The following is a 17,820-nucleotide window of genomic DNA, read 5'->3' on the forward strand; positions in this document are numbered from 1 at the left end:
TCACCATAAATTCAGATCTCGATCTAAGATACAAACTAGAAACAATCCTAGATAAAAGCTAGAAATATTGAAGATACAATCTAGTTACAACTTCGAAAATCCCTAGATTCCTAGATACAACCCAGAAAATTCCATATACAACCTAATTACAATTTGAAAAAATCACTAGATTCCTAGATACAATCCAGAATTACCAATGCAAAATCACCCAGTGGCGTTTCATCGGCGATATTCAAACATAGAAGATTTAGATTGAGGAAATCTAGAGGAGGGAAGAGTAATATGAAGAAGAGACTGTAGGTGATAGAGGAAGCTATAGTTTTAAATCATAATTATCATTAGTAGCAATAGTTTACCTAATTACAATTCATAAAAACTATTTCGGAGCTGTGTCTGTTCGCAATCTCGTTATATTCATTGGTCAAATATGATGTATTTGTTTGCTACATTATTCGAGTTCTTTAAATTAGAGTATTGCTCGTATAACATAAAAGGTGTTGGCCATTTGTCAAAGTCCAAGTGTTTGCTGGAAGAACAAAAAAGTCACCGTAAAAAGTCAAAAGTAAATATCTTTATGCATAAATTTAGAAATATGCAACATTCTTTACATTTTTTTGTTTGTTTTTTGTTATGTATGGAAGCCATCTCTCGATTTGAGCAGTTCCACAGGACTTTCTGCTGGAAGAACTGCAGTTCCATGACCTACTGTTTCCAATACTTATGAATTCTGGTGTTGTCTATTAACTTTACCTTCAAAGTCCACATGATAGAATCAAGTCTTTTATCTTCAATTACTTTCCATAAATTATACAAGTCCAGTGGAATAAGTATTTCATGAGATCCATCTTCAAAAGAGTGTTACACTTACAAAGCATCTTCATGCTTTGGATTGAATGAAAACGCTTTGTGAAATTAAGACTGTCTGTCTAAAGCTGCTTCTGACGTTGATATCAATTTTGATGCAAATGGTAAAATCAGGGAAAACAAAATTATGTACATAGAATCTCTAGCCTACCACAAAAGAAAAAAGAATCGGAGTTAGAAAACTGTCAAGCATAAGAGGTTCTTGATAGCCCGAGCCTCTTCACTTTCATATTAATACTAAATGTATTGATGTTGGTGTACTTCATCCGCTGGATGCTTTGACAAACAAAGACAGCATTTAGCAGCCATTATTGCAGTATTGTCTGGAAAACATCAGTAGTCTTGTTTGTAAGTTGGAAAGTTCCTCCTGGACAACTTCACTATCTAAATCCCAACTTAAGTCAGTTCTTATATGCCTCAACCTCAATTTAGTTGGGGTCATCCATGCGAATCCTTTGTATCCATTCCTCTCTATTCAGGTCCAATATTCATCAGCATTGTTTTAAAGAAGTTTGAAGATAAAAACCTTAGAAGCTTGAAGATCAGCTCAATGCCTCTTCAGGCATATGGATGAGCCTAAAGAATGTCCAAGTCCAATGCCTCTTCAAGTTTCAATCTTGGAGTTGAGCAACAATAGAGAATATTAAGCGTTTGTCCACCATTGTTTACCTATCTGTGTAGTTGAGGTTTCATGATATGGTAACATGCATCTCCTCACCTACAATAGCAAATAATTCACCTATCCTGTCAAGGAAAAACTACGGTTACAAAATGATACTAGAGGGGAAGCAATACATTATATGAGTTGTTAACTCCAATATTAATAGAAGCCAAGAAAAGTAGCTTCAGTATCAAGGATTGAAAAAACTCAAAGAGTCCCACAGAATCACTTTACCTGGATCTATCGACATTGACTTCTGCGAGCCAGGTTGTTAAGTAAACCTACAATTCAAATATTTAATCAGTACAGAAATAAAAAGGATGTGGAAACACCAGTAGAAGGTTTATAATTTGTCCATCCAATAAGACAATGATAGATCTTTCTAAATATGATCATAAATAAGGGAATTTCCACATATCTTTGTTGACCAGCTTCAACGTCTCACTTATGTTTTTTCTTTACTTTAATAACAAAGAAATCGAGGTCCCGTGGGGCAAGATTCGAAACTCGGTAGATAATGGTCGACCTCTTTACTCTTCTTCATGTAAATACCACGCTTTGTCTGCGGCAGATTTCTGACCCATGACATGCCTCTAATCTAAGCATCACGTGTTGTGCTCTTACCACTAACCAAAGCCCCCACAGCTCATTTCCATGAAGATTTTTTTTCATATAGTAGTAATTTACACGCGTCTGGTGGAAGCCCAAGTTACAAGTAGTATACAAAAAGTAGAGTCGTAAAACAAAAATATAGTTCTCTACAACCGAAACCAATTTAATAATACTAACAGGAACCTTGTTAGTAATATTTCCATGAAGAATATCTTAGCTTTAACCATGACTCTTCCTAGAGATCTAGCCATAAAAGACCTTTTCACCTAAAATGAATCATGTTGCACTCCACTATTATAAAAATATTACCTTGACAACAAAACATGATTCATTGACATGAACTTGAAAAAACAAAACATGATTTAATGAGCAAACAGTACATAGAAGAGACAGGAAAGCATGCCTTGAACATGAAGGAAAAAAATGTAAGTTGAAGAGAAATAATATCTCCAGTGAACCAATATTGCTACCTCACACAAATTCAAGAGAAATTTGATGCGAAAAGCATTTTTTACTAGCAAAAACTAAAAGCTCAAGAAGATGGATACAAAAGGAGAGTATGTAAACGAAAGCAACTTTATGTATAAGAAGTAAGACCTTCAGAAATTATATGGGATATACATATTTATTGTTGGTACCACCACTAGAGCAGTTATGATATGCTACTCCTTTTCTTGGGTTAAAAAATGAACTAATATTATTTATATCTTATGCATCTGTACAAGATAAGAGTGCTAAAAGTAGCACTAATGTAAGTCCAGGTACAATCATAATTAAGATATACAACTCAATGTGCTGGTTGAGGGTTTTTCCCGAAGTAACAATGATAAAGCTTACCATTAACTAGGGTCTTTTGAAGCACTAGGGATGTGCCTCAGTGTGCTAATAATTCTAACAGCTATAGACACATATATAGAAGTAGGCACATAAATTTATTCCTAAATGTATAACTTCATATAAAACAGGTGACACAATACCTGGAGAACGTTCCTCTCTAATTGACTACTTGATTGCATGGTGGTAGACTGAGAATCGCAGCTCTCTACCTTGGGCACGAGTTGCTTAAGAACCTCGTTTGAGTTTGAATCACATATGCGTAGATCATCAAATTCTCCGACATAGAAATGATCACTCCATTTCAGCTTGTCAACGTGTGAAAAATCATCGAAACCAATGGAGCATATTTCCATCACTAGCAACCGCTGCACATCAGTCAACTTTTGAGAAGGAAATACAACTAGATAGAAGATTTTTACGAATAAAGTGAAAAATGCCTCACTGTGGCTGAGAAGATTAGAAAAACACCTTTAGCTTTGTTTCTGACACAAACATCTGGACCAGCTCCTCTGCCAGTTTCTCTGAAGTCATTAGAGAGGAAAATTGTACTTTTTAAATATGAAGCAGATACATCGATAAAAAGAAAAGTTATTTCTCTGTATAAGAACAACAGGAAGCCAATGTTGAACTAAGTTATTTCTATGTATAAGAACAACAGGAAGCCAATGTTGAAATCCTTTTAGTGATTGTTTAATGGAACGTAAATTGTGTCTCCATTCTTGATAGTTCAAGTCTATACGTAAGATTTGCCACCCATGAAGCAATATTTATTTAGTTAACCAAGGAGATTAAGGGTGACTGCCGAATAAAGTTACCAAGTTCAAAAGAAGAAAGAGTGACTGCCGAATGTCCTCTGGTCAGGCAGAAGAGACTAGCATGTTCAAAACCCTATTACCAGGAAAGGAAGTCGACCAAAATTCCTGACCATTCAGACTTAAAATTGTACCTCTAACATCTTATACCACATTGACTCCCTTGATAAGGAATGACTGAGGAGAACCAGACTTGCTTAGGTTTATATGACTTTTTTTTGTCAAGTAGATTTTATATGATTACCTCCATTGTAGCAAACTGTAGTAATCTTTTTTGTTTGATTCAACTGTTACTGATAACTAATGCTGAAGCCTAGTGACACACTCAAGAATCAGCTAGTCTGTATAGGGTGAAGTATGGAACAGATGGGTTGACTGGTGAGCAAGCTACTGTTATGCAATCGCTAAATTCCACCTCTTCCCTTGGTCAAATAGGGTTATACAATTAAAATTGATTGTTGCATCGTCTAATGAAATCATTGTCATTCTATCATTAAGTTGATGATATTTTTCTCTAAACAATATCCATAAGGCATCCTGCCAATCCTCTGTTAATCATCCTATAAAGACTAGGCATCTCTGTGGCATTAGTTCAAAGTTGTAGGGAGTTATTAGATGGAGTAACACATGTACGTTGCATAAAGATGTACAACCAACACATGATCCCCCTTTTTGGGGGGGATATGTTAACCTACGTCTACCTTCCACAAAACCCCAAACAACCTCCCAGGAGTAACAGTGTCCCTTCCTAATTTGCTCTCTTGGTAACTTGAATTGTTGAAATATTGGAGCATAGGTTGCTTTTAACTTGACCAATCCTCTCTTGTCCCAGCGCACAATCTTCTTTTCATTTAATAAGTAATAGTATACTGGACTCTGTGATAATCTAGTCCTGCTAACTAAGCATATAATAAATTTAATAGTCATTGATTAACTCACACTACAAATTAGCATATGATAACCTTTTTAACAAAACATTGATAAATCTCTGCAAGAATTTCCACTAGTGGGGACAGTCAGCAACTTCCAAAGAAAACGCATACCGAAATCAAAGATTGACCAAAAGGTGAAAACAGGAATCCCATCACAATCACCAGTGTCATTCTGATTTCCGGGGAAGCAAGAAAACTCAGTAAGTGGGGTGCCACTTGTTCCTTTGAGATAACACCTCATACATTTAGAAACATTGACCATCTGAGTTACAACAGCCACCTGTAGGCAGCTAAACAGTCAGGCAATAAAAAGTCATGGTAATTCTGTTGAAGCCACTTGAATCAAGAAGGTAAAAATGCCACGTCCAGTATCCCAGTCTGCTAAAAGGTCATAGCTTCAATACAGACATGTAGCAGAATATGATCCATGCCTGAGCGACAGCTGATAGAAGCAGAAATCAAGAACCAAGTCTAGGAGATGAATAATCACTTGCGAATTGGTTTTTTTCAATGAGTTAATAACATCATGCAAACAACTAAGACCTATGTATATATCTCCTGATTCACTCTTGATTTTTGCACCCTTGACTCAAAGTACTTTAGAACCCAGATTTCCAAGCAACCAAACCTTTTGCCACTTTAACTTGTACACTAACACCTAGCGATATATAATATGAGCCAGTAAATAATTTCTCTTATTAGCTAAAGCTTTTTGAGCCAGCAAAAATTCACTTATATAATTTTGTCAAATTAGTGAAATAGTAGTTTTATTGGACAGATAACATTAAGTAATGGATAGTCATACAACTATAGGTTATAAGAGTGTGATCTCAAGGACATTGGATGTTCCAAGTATGAGATAAATGCAGTTTAGTATGTCAAACAAGAACAGTTAAGCATGGAAGACAAATGCAGATAAAAACTCCAAAATACCAGAAGAGATATCTATTTGTTGTTTTTACTACAAATAGCATGAAAGGCACTTGTGCTTGAGTATGAACTAAACAACAGATATGTTGTTCACCTAGAAATACTTAACACAACCACTGGCCTTCCAAATACTTGGGGATTTATAAAAGTAACATTGTGCTTAATTAGTCATTCAAATTGTCCTAATCAAAATAAGTCATTCACACGGTTGACAAACCGTACATAACTATTTATTCCTCTCATTTTTTTTAGGGATTTTCCCTTCCGGACATAGGAAAGAGTTGAACAAAACAAGGACCATTTTAAAGTAACACAGTTATAGAACATTTCGAGAAGCCTGAACAATTAAAGAAGATATTAAGCATGACAGAGGGATATACAGACAGGTCTAGATGTTTTAGTAACAAAAAATAATATTCAGGTTCTGAGAAGCAGAAAGAAAACCACAGTACAAAATTCATCTATTTGACAAAAAAATGTTTACCAAGTTAGCCAAAGTAGCAAGATAATCACACATACATTTATGAAGTGAATTCACAAATACGTAGTGTGCATACCATATCTTTGTAAGATGACAAGAGCTTCCTCCTATTAGTCTCCTGAAAAATGATGATAACTGTGAGAAATTGTTCAGAGTACAGTTTGATTTTGTCATTAAACAGAGATGGGTTTTCCATTCTACTTTTACACTCTCTTTTCCAGCATACTTGACCAACTAATAATGAGGTAAACCTCTGAGGTGCAATCTGAAAATATTTCCAACATAACCTCAAAACAAGCAACCAAACAACATTAAATGGGTGTTTGAATTGGTTTATTTTTAGTGGCTTTTGGCTTTTAAGCTCTTTTTTAGTTTTGGAAATGTTCGGGTAACTCAAAAAGTGCTTAAAAGCACTTTTATTACGCTGAAAAAAATACCCAAAAAAGCCAAAAGCCAAAAGCTGGGTGTTCACAACTTATGACTTTTAGCTTTTAACTTATAAGCCACTTTAAAAAAGCCAATCCAAACACCCCTAATTCAGCAACAAAAATCATTCAGAAATTATTTTTGGTTGAAATGTGCTGATTTATTGTCGGCTTCAAATTCAATAGGTTTCCTACGTAATTAGGAGGGTACACCAAGGGGCATCAAGTAAATATAAAGCATCAGGCAACGAAGATCTGGCTCACTCCACAATAAGTGGTTTTGTTGTATATTTCTCAATCAACATTATGGAGTGTGCCAATAGACAACTTCTGGGACAATTCAAATTGAAGCCAAACGACAAAAGGAAAAAAAGGCAAGTACTATGATCACCTGCTGCTTGAACAATTTCCTACATGCTTTTTTACGTATATCAGGCATCTCTTTCAATATACCTAACTCCATTGCATCCATATACCTGCACCAAACTCCAACGGAGGTCATTCAAAATCAGTGATAATTCAACATTAGAAATTGTTAGTCCTGCGCTAGTTGAGGGTATGAGTTGTGTAATCAGTTGAGTTAGGTCCAAGGTTGATTTTCCTAATAGAAATCACATTGACAACAACACAAATTCAAATATTCTCTTCAATACTATTCCGTCCTAAAAAATGGATATCAAATACTTTCAAACATTTTAGAGATGTTTTTTTACTATAAAAACTGTTATTTATCGGAGATTAAGAAAGTAATGAAATTTTGGAATCTTGTGATGATACATAGAATGTATCAAAATGTCATTTAATCTAATCGCCTTAAATATGCAATGAAAAATTAGAATTAAACAGTTGTCATAAAAAGATGCAATCTTTTTGACTGTTCGGAACTTTTTGACTCCTAATTTTGTAGGACCATCTGTAATTGTAAATGATATTTATAGCTTCTATAGGATCCATTCCAAAAGACCTAAATAGAAAAGAAAAATAAGCAAATTGAAAGGGAGTAAGTTGTATTTTATTATGTAATTAAACTTAACCAGTTGTTTGAAGTTTACCTTTGGGAAAGATAAGAGTTTACTACATAAGTGGCGTATGATCGAGCGGTGGAGGATAAGGAAAGCCATTGAGTCCGAAGAGAAGACAGCTTTGACCACTGGTTTCTCAGGTTTCGTTGCGCCGCCGGTCTCCATCGCCGTATATCTTGAAAGGATGACGGCGTCGATGGCGTTGTTGGAGGCGCCGGCGATTTTGCATCCGGACTTAGAATATTCCAATCCGTAGCTTCATCCGAGGAAGTCGGAAAGGCAGAAAGTGTCGTCGACGGCGCCAGAGCAATTGGGAGGTCTTTGGACTCCATTGTTGTGACCGGGATAGTACTGCTGATGTTTAGTAGCTGGGAAAAAAAGAACAATGAGTAAATTTGTGTAAAGTGTAATAGTGGCCGATTTAGCACCTAAGGTTTAGAAAGTTAGCACTTAGACCCCTTGTTTAGTCAAAATGTCACTATAGCTATTACAACATCAAATTGATCGTCAAAGGTACCCCTCACTAGTCAATGCCATTTTGTGGGATTTTACATGACGAGCACAATCTATATTATGATTTTTGAATTCATGCTTATGTAAAACATATTCTCTTCAACAGGTATAAATTTTGACATATTCATAAATAGATTAAGACATCAAATATTATTTTTGTCAAAATCATTGAGAAGCGAAAAATTAAAAGATCGAACAAAATCATAATTAAAAATATCAATTAATAAAATATTTATTTTATCATATTTTATTTGTAACTATAATTTATTTTTCATCACTATAAAAAGTATTGCAATTACTTAGTAAAAAATAATTATCAATCACAACAAAAAAGAAGGGTAAGTTTTGTTATTGATATAACCATAAAAATAGTGAATTTAAAAATATGGTATATCGTGGGATAATTATTGTTATACCCCCCAAAAAAAAATTATTTATCATTGGATATCCTATTATTTTTATACCCCTTGTGTTTTAACTATTTCGCACATTTGATATGAGAGTATACAATATACTCTGATAGTATCAAGCAGTTTCGCTGAAACATTGTTTCTTTCTTTTTGATAAATTGTTTGATATCATCAAAATATAATATACTCTAACGGTATCAAAGAGGAACAAATAAAGGAGCATTGGCGTAAATAAACTTTTGATACCATGAGAGTATATAAATACTCTGATGGTATCAAGAAGAAAAAAAAAAGTGCTTTAGCGAAACTGCTTGATAACATCAGAGTATATTATACTCTCATAGTATCAAGAAGAAGCTGTTTGATACCATCAGAGTATAATATACTCTAATGATATCAAAGAGGAGCAGTGATGCTGGCGTCAGCATGCCGTCATGCGTGAAATTAAAAGGGAGAAAATGGGGTAAGAGGGTAAATAGTTTAGATTATGAGTCTATTAAAAATAAATAATTTGGATTGAATCCAATCTAAATAAATAGTTTCATAATTAATTTATTTTGTGTAGTTTTCCTATATATCATTAAAGAAAATTTATGACATCCAGCACGGGGTCTAATTGCAAGTTGTTCAAGCTTTTTGGGACATGTGCAATATTTAGAATACAAGGGGTCATTCAGAAATTACCACTTATTATTCATAAAGCTTTTTCTAGTTCGGATCCAAAATCATTATCGGAGCAGAAACTACATCAGGCATGTCGTCACCAGCGAACGATCCACGGCAACCGTCGGCGGCGAAGCCGTACAAGCCTTCGCCGGTAGCTCCACAAGATCTTCCTATAGATTACTCCGGCTTTATAGCCGTCATCTTCGGCGTCTTTGGTGCCATGTTCAGAGTGCGTACCCTTCTAAATTCAGTATATTTTGTACCTGTGCTCGATAATTTTTTCATGGTTTGGTTATATTTTAGGGTTTATCTATATAATTAGATTGGAATATCCGCTCAAAATTCCTATCCAGAACGGGAGGAGTATCTGGATTTAATTTTTGTTTGGGAATGGAGTTAGGTACATATACAACATTTACATATAGTTAAAAGAAATTCATGTACATATAAAGCTTCGGGCTCCGAATGCACGAGATCCACTGCTCATACCTGTATTTGAACTGATTAGATTTCATTTACATAGGTGGACTTTGTTTTGGTCGAGTGTTAATTTACATAATTGTATTCTCAGCATCATTTACAATGATGATCTGTTTTGTAGTACAAGATTTGCTCGTGGCTTGCTATTATATTCAGTGCTCAATCCCTTGCTAACATGAGGAATATGGAAAATGATCTTAAGCAGATCTCAATGGCCATGATGTAAGTTCAGCTTTTTGATTCATTTTATTAAGATCTATATGTGTTGTTGGTGTATGTTAGATGTATTTTTACAGGTATTATTCGGAGATGTTCTCCTAAGTTTGTGTAAGGGAATTCAAATGCCTAAATTTGGATTCAGCTGTTGTTAGAGTTGTGTTCTTTGGATGCTGCTGTTGTTGGTAATAGTACAAACTTGTTTTCAGTGTGATTGTTTGCTGCTCCTGCATTTATATTCCCAGAGGTATTAAACCTAGAAGTAATTTTAATTTCAAAATATCATGAAGTGGTCATCATGAATGTAGTTTGTTTTGAATGGTTAGTGGAGTTTTTCCTGGATTGGGATTATGTTTTGCCTTCCATGCAATTGTGCTTTGCCTTGCATTTGGGTAGGGATAGCAATGGGGCGGTGCGGGTTGAGCTCAACCCGCAAATTTTTTAAACCGCTCCGCATGACAATTTTTTTCATTTTTAACCCTCCCCGCCCCACATAAATTTTTAAGTATTTTTCTTTTTTAATTGAGTTTAATATGCAAAATAAAATACATAATTTTTTTTCTTTTTTTGTCAATTAATATCTCAACAACTAATTAACTGTTTCTAATTAACTATTTCTAGTTAACATTTCAACGATTACTTCGTAATCGCTAATTAACTGTTTCTAATTAACATTTCAACAACTAACAATTCGCTAGACACTTCTAGTTTAATCTTTTTTAAAAAGAAAGTTAAAATTAAAGTCAAAGTTTAATATAAAAAGTTTATATTCTTGACTTTTACTAATTACAAAGATTTAATTTTCTTCGGGTTCTTATTTGGTACCTTAAACCCACAACCCGCCCCTCCCCACATTAATTTTAAAAATAATTACTTTAATCCGCCCCGCATCCACACCCACCCGCCCCGCATAACTTTAAACTTGTCCCGGCCCGCCCCATTGCCATCCCTATATTCGGGGCATCAATTTGAAGCAAATTTAGTTGAATTTTACAAAATGCCAGTTGTGGATGGTTATTTGTATGTCTATGGATTTTAACCTTATTTTAAGTTGTTGAACATTGGAATGCATTTTTATTTTAGGATTTTACCCAAAACACAGTTATTCCGTAGCCATTCAGTAGTTAGATAAAAAGAAGGGGAAGAACCTTTTAATTGGAATATCTCATTTGATCCTCATAAAAATTGGCATATAATTTGGCCTATACATATAAAAAAAAGATAGAATCAATGAGCATTCTCAATATTATGCCTTGAATATTTCATATGGTTTGTGGTTTGTATAGAATGGGATGGAAAGATTATCACGAGGAATCATTTTCCTTCATTAAGAAAAAGGCGGTAAGTTAGCTTTTCAAGAATATCATAGAACAAAAAAAGAAAAGTAAAGTTTGGAACCCTAAGTATCTATTGAATGAGTTAGTGGTCAATGAATTGGGTTAAGAAATATGAGGTCTCAAGTTCAAATCCCAACAGAGACAAAACTAGGTGATTTCTTCCCATCTATCTTAGTGTTGATGGATAGAGTTACATGGTACCCGTTGGTTATTGCTTGTGGGAAGTGATAGGTATCCCATGGAATTAGTCGGTTGCACGCAAGTTGGTCCGGACACCACGGTTATCCAAAAAAAAAGTATCTATTGAACATGCTATGATGAGTTTGAGCTGTCACTGTGGCTCCGTTTAGTTCCAGTCTGCTCCAAAATTATTCGAGCCCAACTAGTCAGCAAATTATGGGACTTAATTTGTAACGAGGTACTGGAGTATTGTCCCTTTTACCTTTTTTGCTGTCCAAATGAACAGAAATTGCAGGAAGTTAATTGTGCATTAATCGTTTCCGAAATAGTAACTATGAGCCTTTGTGTTTTTACGTCTCAAAAACAAATTAGTAGTAAGGCATCGTCTTGACGTCTTCACCCACCTTGCCACCACCCTCTGCTTCCATGTCCGGTTTGTATAATGGTTGTGCCCAATGTGTAGTAGCCTAGTTTATACTATATGTTAGTTATGAGTAAGGTAGTGAAGTAGATTGGAATCTCAATTATTAGTAAGGTAGTGTTATAGATCTGGAAACTAAACAAATAGATATTATCAGTTCTATCAATCTTGTATTGTAAATGATAAAAGAATTGTTGTCAAAGAATAGTTTGTTTGACTAGCTAAATAGTTATTAGATCAAACGAAATGGAAATAGATTATTCATGAAGCATAAAAGAACCTATTGCAAACTGTTTTATCTGCTTTAATTATCACAGTTTCATTCCTATGCTAAATTGTGTCTAATCAGAACTTGTTATTTTTACTGTCTCAGGTTTGGTATTATGGGTCTCATGACAAACTACTTGGGTGTTGGTCCCCGGGCAAGCAAGAAAACTTGATGGAATTGTTTCAGGCACAAACTCATTTATAAGAACATTGATGTCAAACATGTGGATGTCGTCCTGATATATTGCAATGTTTTGATGATTTTGAGCTAAATGAAGTTGTAGAACAGGTTTTTGTAGTTTTGAGCTCTTTTTAGAGGGCTATTCTGTTGTTTGTTCTAATTGCTCTTAGCAAAAACTCCACAAAATTATTATTGTGCTGATATAACATTCTGTTAGCGAATCCAGGTTTTTCTATCCTTCCAACTTCCACGATATTTCAATTATGTCTTGTAATATTGCAAGCAGCTAAAGATATTCTCCTCTTCAGTATTCTACCTCCATTTCTTCTACAGTCATCTGTTAGATTTTTAACTCTTGCCACTCAATTATATTTAATGGATCCGATTCACTCATCAAATTACTAAGTAATATACTTGTTTTCTTCCTTGGCGATACTTTATACGGAAAAGGGTCAAAATTACCACTGAACTTTGAAAAATAGTTTATTCATGCCCTTCGTTATACTTTAGGGCCAATTATACCCTTATTGTTATACTTTGGACCAAATATGCCCTTGAGTATAACAGAGTGCCACGTGTCGGCCTCTCAGTGGCCAACTTATTTTCTCTTTTAAATATGTTTTTTTATTTATTTTTAAATCTGGTTTTTATCTGTTTTTAAATCTGTTTTTAAAATTTATTTTTTTAAATCTATTTTTTAAAATATGTTAATTTTAAAAAACAGATTTTTTTAAAAAAAGATAAAAAACAGATTTTAAAATAAAAAAGATAAAAAACAGATTTTTAAAAAAAAAGATTAAAAAACAGATTTTAAAATAAAAATATTTTAAATCTGTTTTTAAAATTTATTTTTTTAAATCTATTTTTTAAAATATGTTTTTTTATTTGTTTTTAAAATCTTTCTTTTTTTTAAATCTTTTTTTTATCTTTTTTTAAAAAAATCTGTTTTTTAAAATTAACATATTTTAAAAAATAGATTTAAAAAAATAAATTTTAAAAACATATTTAAAAACAAATAAAAAACAGATTTAAAAACAAATAAAAAACACATTTAAAAGGGAAAATAAGTTGTCTACTGAGAGGCCGACACGTGGCACTCTGTTATACTCAAGGGCATATTTGGCCCAAAGGTATAATTGGCCCTAAAGTATAACGAAGGGCATGAATAAACTATTTTTCAAAGTTCAGGGGTAATTTTGACCCTTTTCCGTACTTTATATGTATACATAAATCATAAATGACCTTTATGTTTTGTGAAGTTCATAGATTTTACAAGTGGTTCAGGAAATTAGTATATGCTTCTAATAATTAAATAATTTCTTCTTCTCCCAATGACTATCAACCTTTCTGATTAAATTGTTCCATCATTTATTTAACTGTCGAGTCTGAAATGATATGCCAAAAGTGGTGTATTGGATTTCAGTTACGTTCCCTCTGTACGTCCTACTATGGACTTGGTCAGGGCAGCCCGTTTCCGTATATTTAGAAGTACTTCCTCGACTTCGTGAACAGAAACAATAGGTGATTTATATTTCCTTTGATCAGGTTTTTTCAAATTTGACAGTCAAGTTCCCAGTTATTTCCGTAAATACGCCTTCCCGAAAAATGCTTTCCTTTTTGCACGAAAGGAAAAAGATGTTTAGCTATTTGTTTGCCTTCTTTACCTATTAAAGTTGATAGATTCCAGTTTCCTCTTAAAAACTTGTGTTTTGATGGTCACCCTGCAGCTAACCATCTTTGTGTCATCTTTTCTTCTTCTTCTGAGTGTCTTATCCACAATTAGTGTATGTACTGACAGCCTTAAGCTGCATCTCCTCAAAGTTTTAACAAACTGCTTAATACTTCGTGAAGATGAGCAAATACATTTTGCGGTTAACTGAAACAGCAAGTACCAGTAAAAACGTGGATGCCCTATACTGGCATATCTTTGATTGCCTATATGAAAACCCGATAAAGCTCATAGGTAGTTAGATTATATTGCAGCCCTCATATCTCAGCTCACAGCATCTAAGAACTGAGAAACCCCCAAAAGCCAATATGGTACAAGGTTCAAAACTCGGTGGAGAATAAGCTCGTCCCTCTACACTTCTCTACTTAAATATCAAGCCTTTGTTCATTGCATTGAAGGGTCCGAACTCATGAAAGGTGCCTAACTACACGCTGCACTCTTACCACTGAACCAAGCCTTTGGGGGCTCATAGCATCAAGTACTTGAAGGCAGAGAAAGAAAGATAGCAGGGTGACAATAGACTGAAGATATCAATAAGTCACAAATTTATAAAGAAAATATAGTTCCAAAATTTATGAGCAGCATAAGAAAAATGAGGAATACAAGCTATAAATATGATCATAGATTTCAACAAGACTAATATGGTGAACCAATCTTCTGAGCAGATATGCCTTGAGCTAAAGACAGATTTGTTCTCTATATCTATCGAATCTCACTCTGCTTCATCCACCTATGTTGCACACCAAGATGACTTCTTTCTATCATGGTTCAATGACAAATAGAGGCTGCCAGAAGAGATTGGAAATCACATAAAGCACAAGTAGACCTGAACTAGTCTAACGATATATACTAGAGAAAGAGAGGCATACCGTGTCCACACTAACGGGCTTACCATCCTCTACAACTATGTCAACTACAGTTCCAGCTTGATCAGCCTGATAAAGAATTCAAAAAATAAACGCAGTAGGTACAAAAGGAAGTTAAAACTGATAAGTCATGGTGCGATAGTGGCCTGAGCAAATCGGATAATTTTGCGACCAACTTCACCAAAATGGGAAATGTAGAGAGGAACTCCTCTTTATGGCACATCACTTGCCTATTCAAGTCATTCCTAAAGGCCTCTAATTACCATGAGAATGGATGCAACAGAAAAAGAAAACTGAAAATACAACACTTAAACATGTTCCGCATTAGGAATTATCTGATTATAAATGTTTCTACCCTATCATATTCGTCTTTTTAGGAATCTATATATTGCAAGCAACTATAGAATTGAGTTTGCACATTAAGGAACTGAAATCTTAATCCAGAACTTACCTCAATTTCATTCATCAATTTCATAGCCTCAATGATGCAGACTACTTGCCCTTTCTGGACCTTGTCTCCTACCTGGCAATTCACCAGTTTAATCAGGCTCACGAGAAAACAACAAGACCAAGAGCATATAGAGGTAAAGAGAAAAGAGAAGCTCCAGGCAAGTAGTGGCAAACAATCTCACTTTGATCGCTAGAAGATGTGAACAGTGTGAAAGTGGATTTGCCCTAAACTAAATATTTCTCTGGTTTCTGGACTAATCCAAACATTTAATGCCAAATTTCACATAATATTAAGGAATACAGGGACATGCTACAGTGCAATATGAAAAAATTGATCTTCATATAGACAAAAAAACAACAGCCCACTCCCATTATTTTCCCTCCCAAAAAATGATAATAAAGGGAAGAAAGAGAAAGGGGACGAACAGGAAATGAGAGTCTCAAGATAGCAAATGTTCATCCTGCTCTGACAAATTTACTCCATCTCCAAACTAAAAAATCAACTATGCAAGTTTAATTGATTAAAAATTGTTAATAATTGTTTCATTCTTTGTTTCCCCTCTTTCTTTATTTGCTCATTTACTAAATATATGTATTATGGAGTGATTAAACCCAAGGTATTCCTTAGGCAACTTTGAGTTGGGTAAATATCAGAATACCGCCCTCTAGGTCCAATGGCTACTAAAACACAAATGAAAGCAATGTCTGTATTTACCTTTACAAAAGGTGGTGCCCCTGGGGCAGGCGATCGATAGAATGTTCCAGCCATGGGACATTTCATTGGAGGATGAGACGACTTAGGCTTTGAAGGCGCAGGTGGTGGAAGCGCAGGAGCTGCTGGAGCTGCAGGAGCATGGGAACCTGCAGGAGGCAACTGTTGCTGAACAAAGGCCTGTGGAACAGATGGTGGCGCCATATAAACAGGTGGCTGGGGCAATGCCGCCTTCTTCCTTATAAGAATTTCACAATTGTTTTGCTTCAGCTGCAGCTCCACAATGTCCCTCGAATCCACAAGCCTAAGCACAAAAAGAAAAAAACTTTAAAAATGAACAATACGAGAAAACGAACAAAATTATAGGTGATAAGAGCTTAACGCACTCCACAAGATCGGCTGCCTGAGACATGAATGCTTGAATGGATGAAGCATCTGGAATACTGTATTCAGTCTTGGACACTTCCTCCAAGCTTTTCTCAGAAAGTGGTTTTGAATTGTTCGACTTATCAATAGCAACCTTAAATTTACAAAATTCAATCAATTAAGTAAGCGTCAATACCAAATCAAATTGGGGTTGACGACATAAATCATCTGTCTCATTATTTTTTTCAAACTGATAAATCAGAACATATAAAGATTCATTATAGTAAACTATTTTTAGTTATCTATCAGCCTACAGAAACCTCCTCTCCTAATTTACACAATTAAACTAATAATTTTAACACGCAAAATTTCAAGATATAAAATTACCTCATTCAGCTGGGCATTCACCTTAAACACCTGAGATTGGATGCGAATGGAACCCTGAAGAAGAAAACACACTAAACTCAATCAAATGCATGATAAAGCTTCAATCATTACGATTTACGTCTCAAAGGGAAAACAAACAAACCTGAAGACGAGGGACCAATGCAGGACCGGATCTGAAGGAAAGGGAGCCCTGGGGCTGATGGGTCGGGGTAGAATGGGATGATGAAGCAACGGAGAGGACAGAAATCTTAGGATAAGGAACACTGAAAGAAGCCATTGCCAGATTTTTCAAGAAAGATTGTGAATTGGTATGTATGGCTTTGGGGGAAATTGGGAGCTTTGAGGGGGGGTTTTGTAGAAGAGAATTGGACGGTGAAATTGATGAGATTTAGCAGGGGGAAATCCGAAATTGTAGAAAAGAGGGGGCGATACACACGAGGGAAAAGGGGGACGATGCGTTTTAAGCTGGCAGAGGCAGATGAAGAGTGGAGAAAGGGGTTGAGAACTAAATAAATGTTAACAGAAAGTAGGTCCCCCGGCCTCGTGTATGAAACTATTTGGTTTTGTTCTTCACTTATTTCCTTACTCTTGGGAACTTTTGGGCCAATGATGGGATCATATCAAATCACAATGACAAAAACTAGAAATATAATAAGGTAAAATTGCTATAATTTGTTTAATTATGATTCGTAGCTACATGTTAAAAGCGGAGAAAGACGAGTAAGATTGGGAGAGAGAGGGTAGAGAGGTGAATTGTATTTGTACATATGTTGGATAATTGTATATAGTATTCAATGATTGTATTTATATACCTGCTGGATAATTGTATATATGTAATTAATATGTATATGTATCAATGAATACAATTGTAATTTGTATCCGAATACAATTTGTATCTATGAATAAATTACATCAACGAATACAATCATATTAATATATATCAAGTTCAATATTTGTATTTGTATAATTGATTGTTATCATCTGTATCAATGTTATATCACTTGTAGTAACGAATACAATTTGTATCCAAACACATTTGTATTAATGAATAAATTGTATCAGC

General features: G+C 34.7%; 3 protein-coding genes across 3 annotated transcripts; 1 reads left to right on the forward strand and 2 right to left on the reverse strand.

The window, feature by feature from the left end:
* Positions 1-936: 936 nt before the first annotated feature.
* On the reverse strand, positions 937-8,002 carry LOC129900346 (uncharacterized). Its single transcript, XM_055975308.1, has 8 exons — positions 7,607-8,002; positions 6,946-7,030; positions 6,206-6,247; positions 4,830-4,998; positions 3,443-3,495; positions 3,115-3,339; positions 1,760-1,806; positions 937-1,608 (listed from the first exon to the last, which is right to left on the reverse strand). The coding sequence occupies exons 1-8, from the start codon at positions 7,906-7,908 to the stop codon at positions 1,554-1,556; spliced, it is 978 nt and encodes a 325-aa protein (XP_055831283.1). The 5' UTR covers positions 7,909-8,002; the 3' UTR covers positions 937-1,553.
* A 1,195-nt stretch (positions 8,003-9,197) lies between these two features.
* Positions 9,198-12,491, forward strand: LOC129901352 (protein Asterix). The gene is made up of 3 exons (XM_055976502.1): positions 9,198-9,394; positions 9,767-9,867; positions 12,173-12,491. Exons 1-3 carry the CDS (start codon positions 9,254-9,256, stop codon positions 12,237-12,239), a joined length of 309 nt encoding a protein of 102 aa, XP_055832477.1. The 5' UTR covers positions 9,198-9,253; the 3' UTR covers positions 12,240-12,491.
* Positions 12,492-14,498: 2,007 nt separating this feature from the next.
* On the reverse strand, positions 14,499-17,276 carry LOC129901179 (biotin carboxyl carrier protein of acetyl-CoA carboxylase 1, chloroplastic-like). The gene is made up of 7 exons (XM_055976301.1): positions 16,900-17,276; positions 16,758-16,811; positions 16,391-16,524; positions 16,008-16,308; positions 15,294-15,365; positions 14,846-14,911; positions 14,499-14,761 (listed from the first exon to the last, which is right to left on the reverse strand). Exons 1-7 carry the CDS (start codon positions 17,032-17,034, stop codon positions 14,738-14,740), a joined length of 786 nt encoding a protein of 261 aa, XP_055832276.1. The 5' UTR covers positions 17,035-17,276; the 3' UTR covers positions 14,499-14,737.
* Positions 17,277-17,820: the final 544 nt, after the last annotated feature.

This window comes from Solanum dulcamara, chromosome 8 (assembly GCF_947179165.1).
Source record: "Solanum dulcamara chromosome 8, daSolDulc1.2, whole genome shotgun sequence".
Lineage (NCBI taxonomy): Eukaryota > Viridiplantae > Streptophyta > Magnoliopsida > Solanales > Solanaceae > Solanum > Solanum dulcamara.

Excerpts from the sequence above, each read along its gene's own strand:
- LOC129900346 (XM_055975308.1), bottom strand. The coding sequence starts at position 7,908 with ATGGAGTCCAAAGACCTCCCAATTGCTCTGGCGCCGTCGACGACACTT. Across the intron at positions 4,999-6,205 it reads TGTCATCTTACAAAGATATG|GTGGCTGTTGTAACTCAGAT; the intron begins GTATGCACACTA and ends AGCTGCCTACAG. Across the intron at positions 3,340-3,442 it reads TGTCAGAAACAAAGCTAAAG|CGGTTGCTAGTGATGGAAAT; the intron begins GTGTTTTTCTAA and ends ACTGATGTGCAG.
- LOC129901352 (XM_055976502.1), top strand. The coding sequence starts at position 9,254 with ATGTCGTCACCAGCGAACGATCCACGGCAACCGTCGGCGGCGAAGCCG. Across the intron at positions 9,395-9,766 it reads TCTTTGGTGCCATGTTCAGA|TACAAGATTTGCTCGTGGCT; the intron begins GTGCGTACCCTT and ends TCTGTTTTGTAG. Across the intron at positions 9,868-12,172 it reads CAGATCTCAATGGCCATGAT|GTTTGGTATTATGGGTCTCA; the intron begins GTAAGTTCAGCT and ends TTACTGTCTCAG.
- LOC129901179 (XM_055976301.1), bottom strand. The coding sequence starts at position 17,034 with ATGGCTTCTTTCAGTGTTCCTTATCCTAAGATTTCTGTCCTCTCCGTT. Across the intron at positions 16,812-16,899 it reads CATTGGTCCCTCGTCTTCAG|GGTTCCATTCGCATCCAATC; the intron begins GTTTGTTTGTTT and ends TTTCTTCTTCAG. Across the intron at positions 14,912-15,293 it reads AATTGATGAATGAAATTGAG|GCTGATCAAGCTGGAACTGT; the intron begins GTAAGTTCTGGA and ends ATTCTTTATCAG.